The sequence below is a fragment of the Mus pahari genome, chromosome 19 (genome assembly GCF_900095145.1).
Source record: "Mus pahari chromosome 19, PAHARI_EIJ_v1.1, whole genome shotgun sequence".
Taxonomy (NCBI): Eukaryota; Metazoa; Chordata; class Mammalia; order Rodentia; family Muridae; genus Mus; species Mus pahari.
Window position 1 is genome coordinate 44946450 of NC_034608.1, and position 13608 is coordinate 44960057.

Consider the following 13608-nt stretch of genomic DNA (forward strand, 5'->3'; position numbering starts at 1 on the left):
GCATGTGCACATGTGGGTGTGCATGGGTGCGCATGTGTGTGTGTACACATGTGTATGCATGTGCACATGTGGGTGTGCGTGGGTGCGCATGTGTGTGTGTACACATGTGTATGCATGTGCACATGTGGGTGTGCGTGGGTGCGCATGTGTGCATGTGTACACTGTGTATGCATGTGCACATGTAGGTGTGCGTGGATGCGGATGTGTGCATGTGTACACGTGTGTATGCATGTGCACATGTGGGTGTGCGTGTGTATGTACATGCGCACAACACAAGTGTGCATGTAGATGACTCCATGGCACACCTAAGACTTTCCATGCTTTGAAGAGACAGTGAAGGATAAAGGACAAAGGGAGATCTGAAGCGAGGAAATGTGTGGTCTTGCGCAAAAGACCACTATATCTCAGGCACTGGGTGACAAGTTCCCTGTCCCTAGAACTCAAGGAATGTGGCACTGGAGGCCTACCTCATCAAGCCTCACAGCTACGTGGGCCTGACCTGCACGGCCTTCCAGAGGAGGGAGGTAGGAGTGTCGGGTGTACAGCCAAGCAGCCCTGGCCAGGACGCCCCAGTCGAGCCCGAAACCCTAGCTGATCAGCAGCTTCGATTCCGCTGCACCACTGGGAGGCCCAACATTTCTCTGTCATCCTTCCACATCAAGGTGGGCACCGGGGGAAGGGCGTGGATGTGGGGACCAGAAGCTGAGGAGGGCGGAACTGAGATGCAGGTGTCAGGTGGTGGAGGCGGGAGGTGGGAGGCGGGACCACACAGGACACAGGAAGGGGCTGGAAGACCCCAAAGCCCAGGGGGTGCTGAGTATCTCTGAGGACCTCCTATGTCCCCTCAGAATAGCGTGGCCCTGGCCTCCATCCAGCTGCCCCCCAGCCTGTTCTCAACCCTTCCGGCTGCCCTGGCTCCCCCAGTCCCTCCAGATTGCACCCTGCAACTGCTGGTCTTCAGAAATGGCCGTCTTTTCCGCAGCAGCCACGGCAACAACACTTCCCGTCCTGGAGCAGCTGGGCCTGGCAAGAGGCGTGGTGTGGCCACCCCAGTCATATTTGCAGGAACCAGTAAGGGACTAACTTCCTGCCCGCCCGTCTGTCTCTCCCCCCCCCCACTTTCACCTCCGTGGCTCCCCCCTCCACACCCCACAGCCCTGGTTCAGTTCCAAGAGGATGGCAGAAACCTTACCAGTTTTTCAAGGAAGGGTAGGAATACAGATGTCCTATGAAAGAAGGGATTGGTGGAGATGGAGCTTAAAGTGACATGGTTTTACATCTCAGACAAAGGGCAGTTTTATATTCTGAGCGTTTGACAAATCAGAAAGCCTACAAGCCCAAAGCCTCACTTCCTTTCGCTCTGCACCAAACCCCAGGCTTCTTGCATTGCCACACATGGCCCCATGGCCCCTGGTCAGGCAAGCAGTACAGCATGAGCGCCTCCTGGAAGCTTAGCGCGACCTAATACTCAGGTGTTAAAAGGAGGGAACCAGGAAGGCCATACCCTGCCCCAGAGGCTGCTGCCTCCCTGAGTAGTGGAGAATTTGGATAATACCCTCCTGAGCTATCCCAGCCAGAGGCTCCTCAGCTCAATAGGCCAGCAGCCCTGGTGAGAAGTGTCCGAAAAGGCAAGACAGCCGTGGCATCGTCCCCTTTAAAGGTGGGACAGACAGAATGGACCCCAAGGGGTAGTCAGCGTTTCCAGACACAGTGTACAGGCTGGAGACTAGAACGGGAGGGGTAACTGGGAGGGGGATTCACTGCCTTGTTGGCTGTCTGGTCCCCAACACTGTAGCCCTGGCCTTAATTGGGCTGTCCCATCAAGAGCAGCTTCTCCTCCACTGCCTGCTCACATGGGTCTTTCCAAGTCCATCTTTCCTTCTGCCCTCCAAACTGCCAAGGCAACCTCCATCTACAACGTGACCTGTCATCAGGTTTTCCCTCTGAAAAAAACCACTATAGACACATCAGAGCGCCTTCAGGCCCCATTGGTTTGTTGTAACCATACATACATACATACATCATACATACATACATAATGTATATATACACACACACATATACACACATACCTTCCTCTACATGTCATGCAGGGTCTCCTATGTACCATGGAGGTGTTGCCATCACTACCCTGGGAATCCCTTCCCGTTCCTAAAATAGGCTCTTTCCAGTCTCGGTGGGAAGTACCTAACTTGTGTCAGTTTCGAGTGCTTGAGTACAGACCATTGTGCCTGTTCCCTTAAGGGTGCACACTTCAGCTGACGGTCACCTAGCAAGCTGTTAGAAGCAGTGTCACCTGTCTGTATCTCAGGTGTCTGTACCCTGCCTGAGTCTCCCTGGGGTATACTGAACCCAGACTGTATCTAGTTCTGTCCCCAGGTCAGCAGTGTCTGTCCCCGCATGCTCCGACCACTCTCGGCAGCCTCCCTGACAGGTTCATGTGTCTGCATGGACATCCTTGTCCCTACAGGTGGCTGTGGTGTGGGCAACTTGACAGAGCCCGTGACCGTTTCACTGAGGCACTGGGCTGAAGGAGCTGACCCCATGGCTGCTTGGTGGAACCAAGACGGGCCTGGCGGCTGGAGTTCTGAAGGCTGCAAGCTCAGCTACAGCCAGCCCAATGTCAGCTCCCTGTACTGCCAGCACTTGGGCAATGTGGCCGTGCTTATGGTGCGTATAATGGTGGGGGCTGGGAGAGTGTGCAGAGATGAGGGGAGGGAGGCAAGGAAACGTGAGGGGGGTAGGGACTGGGGGGGGACTTTGATCACTTGAAGCCACAAGTAAATAGAGGGTGGACAGCAGCCTTGTGCTCTGCTGATGTCAAAGTTCATGGGAAATGACCCTCTAGCCTCTAACATGCCCTTCATCTTTCAAAAAGGATCTGGAACCATCTAGCTTTGCCCTCAGGCCCTTTTGGTTTTTTGGTTTGGTTTGGTTGGTTGAGGTTTTGTTGGGTTTTTTTGGTTTTGTTTGTTTGTTTGTTTTGAGACAGGGTTTCTCTGTGTGGCCCCAGTTGTTTTGGAACTCACTCTGTAGACCAGGCTGGCCTTGAATCCAGAGATCTGCCTGCCTCTACCTCCAGTGCTCGGATTAAAGGCGTGCGCCACACTGCCATTTGAGCGGTTTCTGATTTTTGAGATAGGATTTTTTTGTAGCCCAGCCCACCCTATAGCTGACCTTAAACTGATCATCCTTTTGCTTCTGCCACGTGCTTCTCTTGACCTGAGTTGTTCTAGTTGAAAAGCAACCTGGGAACATGTCTAGTCATCCCTTCCCTCGGCCCGCTCCTCACGAAGCTTCTGCTGAGTCATCCCTTCCCTCGGCCCGCTCCTCACGAAGCTTCTGCTGACACTGTGCAGAGACACGGCCATGTCACAGACACTCTTCCTCTGGAACTTTCTTTTTTTTTATTATTATTATCTCTTTCTTTTTATTTTATGTGCATTGGTGTCTTGCCCACATGCATGTCAATGCGAGGGCGTCAAGTCCCCTGCAACTGGAGTTACAGACGGTTGTGAGCTGCTATGTGGGTGCTGGGAATTGAACCCAGGTCCTCTGGAAGTGCAGCCAGTGCTCTTAACCATGAGCCATCTCCCCAGCCCTTCCCCATAATGTCCCCGAGTTTTCTTTTTTTTTTTTTTTTTTAATNTTTATTTATTTATTTATTATATGTAAGTACACTGTAGCTGTCTTCAGANACTCCAGAAGAGGGAGTCAGGTCTTGTTACAGGTGGTTGTGAGCCACCATGTGGTTGCTGGGATTTGAACTCTGGACCTTCGGAAGAGCAGTCGGGTACTCTTACCCACTGAGCCATCTCACCAGCCCGTCCCCGAGTTTTCAACTGGGCATCTGAAAAGAAGCCCCGGAAAGACAGAACAGTAAAAGGGGAGAGGCAGAGAGAAGACGGCCGGCCGGACGGCCAGTGTTCCCTGAAGCCAGCTCCTCACACTTACGTTCTACCTACCAAATGGACTGAAGCATTCAGACGTGGGGTCAAGGCTGGCGGGGGGGGGGGTGTCGAGGCAAGGGAAATTGGCTTAGGGACAGACAGGGACAGCTCAGCCCTCTCGCTCCCTCTTTTCCAGGAGCTGAATGCATTCCCAAGGGAGGCAGGAGGCTCTGGGGCTGGTTTGCATCCTGTCGTGTACCCCTGCACGGCTTTTCTGTTACTCTGTCTTTTCTCCACCATCATCACGTACATCCTCAACCACAGGTGAGGGTTTGCTCCGGGGCCCGAGGGGTGGGGGGGAGGTCTCGCCATAGACCAATTTGTTTCTCTGTCAGGAAGGTCCACGTGACCTGACCAGGCCCTGGAGTTGGACAACATATTTGGGGGGTGGGGAGAGGAAGGACTGCCCTCCCGTTGCCTAGAGCACATAAAGAACGTGTCTTCCTCTTTTTGGCTCTCCCAGTAGTCTTGGGTCCCTATGGGAGGTTGGATAGCTCATTAATAAAAGACTCTTTTTTTTTCTTTCTGAGGCAGCTCCATCCATGTGTCCCGGAAGGGTTGGCACATGCTGCTGAACCTTTGTTTCCACATGGCCATGACCTCTGCTGTCTTCGTGGGGGGCGTCACTCTCACCAACTACCAAATGGTTTGTCAAGCGGTAAGAAGGGGATGGGGGGCCGGGTGTGGTGGCGAATGCCTTTAATCCCAGCACTCGAGAGGCAGAGGCAGGCAGATTTCTGAGTTCCAGGCCAGCCTGGTCTACAAAGTGAGTTCCAGGACAGCCAGGGCTACACAGAAAAACCCTGTCTTGAATCCCCCCAAAAGGGGGGATGGGGACTCTAAAATATAGGGTGCCTTCAGAGGAGTGGGGGGGGAGCATAACAAGAGAAACAAGGTGCATGGGATCAGCCTCAGTTCCTGTTTTCTGTGCTAGCTTTGTAGGGCTGGGAACGGGTGATGTGGAGAACAACAGGTATCATCAGGCTAGTTCCGAGATCACTGAAGATGGGACTAAGTGGAGAGTGGGGATTGCAGTGGGGAGAGGTCTTGCACTAGCCAGACAGCTACGCCCGGGCCCCAGAGGATCCCTAAGGTGGGAGAGAGCCCTGGATGGAAGCTGAGAAGGCACCGGCTAGGAGCAGTGTGATGTGGCCCCGGGTGGGCTGCTGGAGCCGTGAGGAGAGTGTAGCCCAGTCAGCCGCTCAGCTCCCAAGCCTCGGTGCCTTGACCTTGTAGGTGGGCATCACTCTGCACTACTCTTCCTTGTCCTCGCTGCTCTGGATGGGGGTCAAGGCTCGAGTCCTCCACAAGGAGCTTAGTTGGAGGGCGCCCCCTCCGGAAGAAGGGGATGCAGCCCCGCCTGGTCCCCGCCCTATGCTCCGGTAAGTGCTTTCATTCAACTATCAGCTGGAGAAGAGTGTGGCAAAGCTGGGGGTGGGTGGGGATGAGTACAAGATCCCTGGGTGGCACCAGAGGATACAAAAAATAAAAATAAAAAAAATTCCTCACCCGGATTGCTTAGGGAGGGAGAGAACCGCTTTGGTTCTTGTTTCTTAGAACAGTTTTTAGCCAAGCTCTACCTGCCCCCCCCCTCCCCAAATCACACAGATTTAAAGAGAGCAGAGGAAAAGACAAGAGACGTCAGTTTGAGGGTTCTGAGCGCCTGCTTTCCTTATCTCCAGTGGTTCATCCCTCTGACCTTCAAACCCCGCCCCGCCCCTCCCCCTCCCCAGGTTCTACTTGATTGCTGGAGGGATCCCCCTCATAATCTGCGGCATCACCGCTGCGGTCAACATCCACAACTACCGGGACCACAGTCCCTAGTGAGCACCACTCCCTCCTGCCTCAACACTACCATCTTCCTGCCCAACCTTCACACCAGCCCCATGCCTGCTGTTCCGCCCAGCCAGAGAGCCCCTGCATGCTGACTAAGCCAGGTCCTGCCTCTCCTCTCTACTTCCACATCCTACCTCATCAACCACCCAGCCTGTTGCCCTTCCCCCCAGGGTGCTCTCTAAACTCTTCATCCACTACCTCTGTCTCCCCATAGTTGCTGGCTGGTATGGCGTCCAAGCCTTGGTGCCTTCTACATACCGGTGGCGTTGATTCTGCCTATCACCTGGATCTACTTCTTGTGTGCGGGCCTTCACTTACGGGGTCATGTGGCCCAGAATCCAAAGCAGGGTAACAGTAGGCTCTCTCTGGAGGCAGGGGAAGAGCTGAGGGGTTCCACCAGGCTCAGGAGCAGTGGCGTCCTCCTAAGTGACTCTGGTTCTCTTTTGGCTACAGTTAGCCCAGGAGTAGGGACACCTGCGCCCCCAGAGGATGGTGATGGCGTATATTCTCCTGGAGTCCAGCTGGGGGCGCTGATGACCACGCATTTCCTGTACCTGGCTATGTGGGCTTGTGGTGCCTTGGCGGTGTCTCAGCGCTGGCTGCCCCGAGTTGTGTGTAGCTGTCTGTACGGTGTGGCCGCTTCAGCTCTGGGCCTCTTTGTCTTCACTCACCACTGTGCCAGACGTAGAGATGTCCGGGCTTCCTGGCGCGCCTGCTGCCCTCCTGCTTCGCCCTCGGCCTCCCACGCCTCAGCCCGGGCCCTGCCGACTGCTACGGAGGATGGATCCCCAGTGTTGGGAGAGGGACCAGCCTCCCTCAAGTCCTCCCCGAGTGGCAGCAGTGGCCGCGCACCGCCGCCGCCCCCCTGCAAACTCACCAATCTGCAGGTGGCCCAGAGTCAGGTGTGCGAGGCAAGTGTGGCCGCCCGCGGGGATGGAGAGCCAGAGCCCACCGGCTCCCGTGGCAGCCTAGCTCCCCGGCACCATAACAACCTGCATCATGGGCGCCGGGTACACAAGAGTCGGGCCAAGGGGCACCGAGCTGGAGAGACTGGTGGTAAGAGCCGGCTCAAGGTGTTACGCGCGGGCACGTCCCCAGGAGCTCCGGAGCTGTTGTCCAGTGAGAGCGGCAGCTTGCACAACAGCCCGTCCGACAGCTACCCAGGCAGCAGCCGCAACAGTCCGGGCGACGGTCTTGCACTCGAGGGTGAGCCCATGCTTACGCCGTCGGAGGGCAGCGACACAAGCGCCGCGCCGATCCCTGAGACGGGGCGCCCCGGGCAGCGCCGCAGCGCCAGCCGTGACAACCTGAAGGGCAGCAGCGGCAGCGCGCTGGAGAGGGAGAGCAAGCGCCGCTCCTATCCGCTCAACACTACCAGTCTTAACGGTGCCCCCAAAGGGGGCAAGTATGAGGATGCCAGTGTAACTGGTGCAGAGGCCATAGCGGGAGGATGCATGAAGACTGGCCTCTGGAAAAGCGAGACCACCGTCTAGGTCCAAATTTAGGATGGGCGGGTCACACGCGCTTGTTACTCCCAAATCCTCCTGGGCCGTCCAAGCCGTCTACTGATGTGTATGTAGGTTTAAGACGGCCATGCTGATGGCTGCCCCTGGGTTCACCATCTTTAGTTACCCCGGCTAGGGAAGGGGGAGGCAGATGCTTGCCACTACTGTGGACTACCCCTCAGCAGAAGCGACAGACAATCCCAGACCAGTTGTGGTGGCCAAGTCCTTGGTATCCTGCCAGGTAGGCATAAAACAGCCATCCGTCCCTAGGGTAACGCATAAACTGAGTTGAAGAGCCCAGCCCAACCCAGCCCAGGTAGGCTCAGGAAATGAGAGGGAGACCCGGGAACTGGGTTCTCCACACCAGCCTGGCAAGGTATCCTGAGACTGCCAAGATCACAGGCCTCTCCCCCAGTTTTGGCTTGGGAAACCATCCTAGCAGGTGAGCCAGGGGGCACAACAGGTGCTGCCTTTCAGATTAACTATGCAAGGGGGGGAGGGCAGTGTGGTGGGCAGCTCTAGAGATGAGCTTGTCCCTTGGGAGGCAGGCAGGTGGGAAAGGTGCAGTTAGGGAGACAGAATCCCTAACCATGGGAGTGGTGGGTACACAGTTCTTCCAGCAGAGTTCACAGCAAACCCCAAACCCCACACACCCGGAAAGTGATACTGCCAGCAGGTGCCTTAAGACTCAAGGGGAGGGAAGCTGATGTTTGGGTCTCACAACCTATACAGCAAGTGGCTCCGCTTAGCTGCTCAATTATAATACCCACTGTCTGTTCCCAGCCCTCCAGCTCCGGGGGACTGAGGGGAAATGCCTCCATGAGGCTCCTGTGGCAAAGCCATACTAATAATCTGATTTCTAACCTCAGTTAGAAACCTAAAATGCCAAGCCACCTCCTAACTCGCTGAAACCCAACCACACTCTGAGGCAGCGCCTGGGTCCAGGCTGCTCAAGGGCCTGTGTTTCCAGCCCCCATTCTCCTCAGCCTAAGATGCCTTTTACTACAGAACCACATGGAAATAGAGGAATCCTTGGGCCCTGGGAAGTAGCAGTGATCCCAGCTCTGGTCAAGTGAGGACAGAGCAGGGAAGACGCCATACTCTGAGATGGGTCTCATTATTTATGCTTTGCTGCACAGACAGTATTAGAGGAAAAGCTTTGTATTACTCTCCCATATATGCTGCCTGCTGTTTACCCTGCCAATGCCTTAGCACTGGAGAGCTTTTTGCAATATGCCGGGGAAAAGGGAGGGAGGGGATGAAGTGCCAAAGAAAACACGTTTTAAAAGCCCTGGTTTTATACAATAGAATGTTTTCCAGCAGATGCCTCTTTGTTTTAATATATTAAAATCTTGCAAAACTCTTTGAGCAGCAGCTGTCGTCCACCCATGGTCCTTTTGTTAATGATGTAAATACTCCAAACCACTAGAGCCTAGACCAGACACAGGCCAGGAGCTGCTGCTCCTGCTCATGGAATGATTGGCAGCACTAGGATGCAGCTCATTCACCACAGCACTGCGCTTACTGCACACTAGGGTAGAAGAGCTGGACAGACAGACCCCTTAGCAGTCTTAGGATCTATCCTGGACTAGACAGCTGGCTCAGTAACCTGCACCAGGGGTCAGGATTTTCCCTCCCAGTCATCCCATCCGCCTCCCATCTTCTCTAGTACCTTGGGTCCAATTAACTGCAAGGCTACTCTTGGTTTCTTTAAAAAAGAAATAGCCACAGTCATTTCTTGCAACACAACAGGCCTGTTAATAGATGGCAGTCAGAACTGAAGACACCTTGAAGTGTATGCATCAGGGAGGGTTAGGGACACTCATGGCTGCCTGGCTAGCAACTTGGGCTCTCTCAAAGTCTCTAACTTCCTGAGGGGTGCGCAAATACTGCTCTATTTCACTATCAGAAATGTCCTCATCTCCAGTCACTACAGATTCAGGGCGCATGGTGTGGGTCCGCTTGGGGGGCTTCAACATACAGGGGGGGAGGAGGGGAGCAGGACTGGCAGGACGTTTCCTCTTGGGCAAATCGAAGGGACCATCCCCCACCTCTTCCTGCTGTCCTTGTCCCTGCTGCTGCTTCTTGGTCTCCACTTCTGCCGTTCCATCTCGAAAAGCCATTCGGAGCAGCATGTGGCGGTGCTGGAGAAGGTCACCGATGTGTTTCACCACCGACCGCTTGTTAAGTTTTAGAACCTGTAGCCAGGCCAGCTGGCCGGCCATCTGAAGGAGCACAGCCTGGAGCTCCTGCAGGCGAGAGGCAGCTGGGGAGGGCAGGTCCACATTCGCCAATTTACAGAACTGGGCAAGAGAGCAGGTGAGCCGGTCTGACGGCCGCAGAGACTGCCAGGCCAGGAAGGTGGATGCAGTGATGATGGGCAAGGGATGCCGTCCAGTCACTAGCCACGTCTCATTTGCCAGCTCCACCAACAGCAAGGTTCGAGACAGCATCTTGTCTTTGTCTTCCACGTATTTGGCTGGCATGGACGGGGACGCTTGGAACAGTTTGAAGCTGAAACATCAAAGTGAGGGTCACGTGAGTGAATGGTTACGGTGCCCTTCCAGGGTGAGAAACATCGTCCTCCCCAGATTGTCGATCAGGAAGCCGTTTTGTCCTGGAGACACCCCGGCTTGCTGGGGAGAGGGACCGAGGAAAGGGGGCAGACGCTTGCCAGGTGAAGGGCACTGACAGAGCTGAGCGCCTTCCTCTCACACAGTTCCAACGTCCTAAATCGCTCTACGGAAAGTGCTGTTACCTGCAGCTACTCAGGACATGACCAAGTTTCAACCATTACTGGGATTTTGCTTTTTGATTTTTTTTAAACATAGGGTCTCACCGTGTTGTCCAGGCTGGCTTAGAACTCCTGAACCTCTTGCTTCAGCCACCCAAGTGCTGGGATTAAGAGTGTGTGCTATTGGCGGTGCAGTGGTGGTGCATGCCTCTAATCCCAGCACTAGGGAAGCTGAGGCAGGCGGATTTCTGAGTTCGAGGCCAGCCTGGTCTACAGAGTGAGTTCCAGGACAGTCAGGGCTACACAGAGAAACCCTGTCTCGAAAAAAACAACAACAAAAAGAGTGTGTGCTATCATACTTGGTAAGCCACTTTGAGGTTTTGTTTTAAAGTATACTAGTGAGAGAGAGGGAGAAAAAAAAAAAACTAACTTATTAAAACAAAACAAAACAAAGGCAGGCTAAGGACAGTGTAATCCCAGCACTGGGAGGATGGGCCAAGATGGCCAGGCATGCAAGGGCAGCCTGGGCTGTATGAGACTCTGTCTAAACAAAATAGTGACCAAAACTCCCAGTACAGCCTTAGCCTCTAACCCTGACCCACCATTAACTGGCATCTTTGGACTCCATTATAGAGGTGACCCCTGCCACGTAATTCCATCGACTGCCATTCATAAAAGCAGGACATGGCAACTCAGCAGTACTATGCCAAAGCTGGCTGAGAGTCTTTGGGGTTTTTTTTTTTTTTTTTGTAAATTATCATAGTCCTATGATGGAAAAGGGATTTGAAATCACAACATTTTGGAACTGTATGAACAGTATTAACATGTATAAATTGCATAAATAGTAGTATGTACAAAATAGGAAAGACCCTCGAATCCTTTGAGACAGGCTCTGGGTGAAAGAATGCCCAGGATCCGGCCCAGCCCGGTGTTCCTCCTAGACCAGTACCTGCTGCAGTAAGACTTCACCAAGTCTTCCAGGCACAGGGAGGGCACATCCAGTCCCAGGAGCTTCACCATCTGCATATAGGTGCCGGAAAACACGTCCAGATCGGCATAGAGCAGCGTGCAGATGGTTCCCATGGTGAGGGGCCAGTTATGTTGCCGACAGGTGATTAAAACACAGCATCCGACTAACACTTCCTTCTTCTGCAGCCTGGCAGCGCGGATGCCCGACAGCTGATACGCCTTTTGGTAGTAGGAGATTGCTGTATCCTCAAACGTTAGTGGCAGCTTCAGAATTCGACACAGGTCTCTTACTCGACGGAGATCTAGGAAAACACGCAGGAGGAAAGCAGGTCAAAGAGAGTAGTGTACAACTGCTAGCAAGTTCTGCTAGGGCTTAACTGACTTCTGTTAAACTTGCCATATATACCAGATACACAAATAATATGCCCTTTTGTGCTAACAGGATACCCGATATGGCCATGTGTTTTGTGGTGCTGGAACTAGATGGAGATGCTCAACCATGCTGGGCACACTTTTTAATCACCAAACTACATTCTTAGCCCTTTAGAACTATGGTCCTTCCAGTGGTACACAAAATTTGTAGAAGGGTCACATTTAATCCACTACCTTTTGTATGCATTATTTTTTAAGCTTACAGACAAGGCAAATTTTCTTTTCTTTTCTTTTCTTTTTTTTTTTTTTTTTTTTTTTTTTTTTGTGGTACTGGGTATTGAACCTCAAGCTTTACACATGATAGGCACATATTCTATCACCGACCTACCCCTAGCTCCAAAGCCATGCTTTTACTCAGCCTTCTTGAGGCTACTTTAATCCCTGTGCAGACCCAAACCTTCCTTTACCTCTATTCCTTTTGGTTTTTAAGACACACTCAGTATGTAGGCTGGGCTGATCTCAAACTCTTATCCCCTCCTGCCTCACCCCCAGAGTGCAGAGATTGTAGGCATGCGCCACGTTAATAACTGTTCTCTCGCAGCCTGCCTGACACCAGTAATGCTGAAAACAAGGACACACAGATGGACTAGGTCATCAAAAACAACCGTCTCTAAAGCCATGGTGTCATAAAAGGTTGATGCTCTGGGCTGGAGAGAGGGCTCAGCAGTTAAAACGCATTGCTGCTCTTGTAGAGGACCTGGGCTTTGCTTTCCGGCATCCACAGGGCAGCTCACCATGACCTATAACTGCAATTCCAGATGACCCAACCCCCTCTTCTAACTCCATGGGCACCAGGCATGCACAGGCTGCACACGCATACATGGCAGTTAAAACACCCACACACACAATATCAAAACATTGAACAGTGACATAAATAAAAGCAAAGCTGAAATTTAAGGGGAAAAGGTTTGCTTCTCACCTCGTTGCTGGCAGCGACTAACTTGTTCGTTTTCCCCAGTGCTTCGAGAGTATGTCACTTCTGTAAAATAGCACACAAATTACACAGCTGGCCTCCGTTCACCACCTCCTTGCCCTCTGACTGCATAAGGCCAGGGAGATTTCAAAGGACAGTGTACCTACTGCTACCTCAAAGAAGATACCTATCTATATATTAAAAGTAACAGGACAGAACTATATTTTTAAAAAGCAGCACTGCCCAATTCTGATTTTCCAGTTATTTCTCTGATACATTCACTTTTGAGGGCTGCATTAGCCAAGGACTCGAGCAGTGGTTCTCAACCTTCCTAATGCTGCGGCCGACCCTTTAATACAGTTCCTTACGTTGCGGTGACTCCCCCCCCCCCAACCATAACATGATTTTCGTTGCTACTTCATAACTGTAATTTTGTAATGGTTCCATGAAGGCTGCATTAGTTATAGAACAGAGAGAATTTAAGAAGTGCATTATGAATCATAATGTAAACCGTTGATATGCAGGATGGTCTTAGGTGACTCCTGTGACAGGGTCGGTGGACACCACGGGGGTCACGACCTACCGGTCGGAAACCGCTGTACTAGAGCAATGGCGTGGAACGCAGAGGAGAGCATATTGCCAATTAGTGCTAAAACCTGCTAGGAGATGATAATGGTTCGTGTTCTACTTCCAAATAATTTACCGGCACCTCCTTCAACACCGGCCAGGTCTGACAGGATGCATGAAACCTTTCTCGTTCCATTCATTCACCAACCAGTATACCCACCCAATGCCAGACACCGCAGTAGGTACTGGGAAATCAGATGGATCGCACCCTCCTCCAGCTCATCTGTCTACTTAAACCCGCGTCTCCCACATTAAACTGTGCGCATGGCCAAGACAGGGAGGAGGCTGGGGAGAGGGAGCCGGGTTTAAGGATTCCACCGCCCAAGGCTGGCGATCCCCGGGTTCAGGACCAGTACCCCTGAGGTTGCCCTCGTCGCTGAAGGTGGTAGTCAGGACGCCTTCGGTGACCACGCAGCCGCAGTCGGAGCACACCAGCTGGCTTTGAGCATAATGCGAATCTTCCACGAGCTCGGAGGAGCCGCAGTCCGGGCAGCGGCTTCCGGTCGGCATCTCGCCGGTCGGACCGGGACTGCGGTCCGGCCGCCGGGTACCAACGCCACGAGAACTTGTAACTGGGTAGCGGCAGTAAAGTGAAGGGGCGCCTATTCCGGATGCACCAGCCTCTTCCGGCCAGCTGACCAA

The 13608-nt window shown here is 53.1% G+C and overlaps 2 protein-coding genes across 5 annotated transcripts in view; one reads left to right on the forward strand and one right to left on the reverse strand.

Annotated features, from left to right (window-relative positions):
• The window catches only part of Adgra2 (adhesion G protein-coupled receptor A2), a 39887-nt gene extending 31236 nt beyond the window's left edge, over positions 1 to 8651 (forward strand). Inside the window, exons 12-20 of one of the 4 annotated variants that reach the window (XM_029531819.1) lie at positions 438 to 662; positions 849 to 1071; positions 2471 to 2670; positions 4087 to 4214; positions 4485 to 4608; positions 5187 to 5332; positions 5684 to 5773; positions 6001 to 6134; positions 6240 to 8538. In XM_029531819.1, the coding sequence (XP_029387679.1) occupies positions 438 to 662; positions 849 to 1071; positions 2471 to 2670; positions 4087 to 4214; positions 4485 to 4608; positions 5187 to 5332; positions 5684 to 5773; positions 6001 to 6134; positions 6240 to 7279 (2310 nt within the window). In that variant the 3' untranslated portion in view covers positions 7280 to 8538. Of the gene's footprint in view, positions 1 to 437; positions 663 to 848; positions 1072 to 2470; positions 2671 to 4086; positions 4215 to 4484; positions 4609 to 5186; positions 5333 to 5683; positions 5774 to 6000 lie in introns of all 4 variants that reach the window. The other 3 variants (XM_021218671.1, XM_029531817.1, XM_029531818.1) reach the window with 3 other exon arrangements.
• On the reverse strand, positions 8583 to 13556 carry Brf2 (BRF2 RNA polymerase III transcription initiation factor subunit). Its single transcript, XM_021218673.2, has 4 exons — positions 13323 to 13556; positions 12346 to 12405; positions 10975 to 11296; positions 8583 to 9805 (listed from the first exon to the last, which is right to left on the reverse strand). Exons 1-4 carry the CDS (start codon positions 13474 to 13476, stop codon positions 9094 to 9096), a joined length of 1248 nt encoding a protein of 415 aa, XP_021074332.1. The 5' UTR covers positions 13477 to 13556; the 3' UTR covers positions 8583 to 9093.
• Positions 13557 to 13608: the final 52 nt, after the last annotated feature.

Coding starts and splice junctions, on each gene's coding strand:
- Brf2 (XM_021218673.2), bottom strand. CDS start 13,476: ATGCCGACCGGAAGCCGCTGCCCGGACTGCGGCTCCTCCGAGCTCGTG. Junction 12,406..13,322: donor CGACGAGGGCAACCTCAGGG/GTACTGGTCCTG, acceptor GCTATTTTACAG/AAGTGACATACTCTCGAAGC. Junction 9,806..10,974: donor GTGAAGTCTTACTGCAGCAG/GTACTGGTCTAG, acceptor TTGATGTTTCAG/CTTCAAACTGTTCCAAGCGT.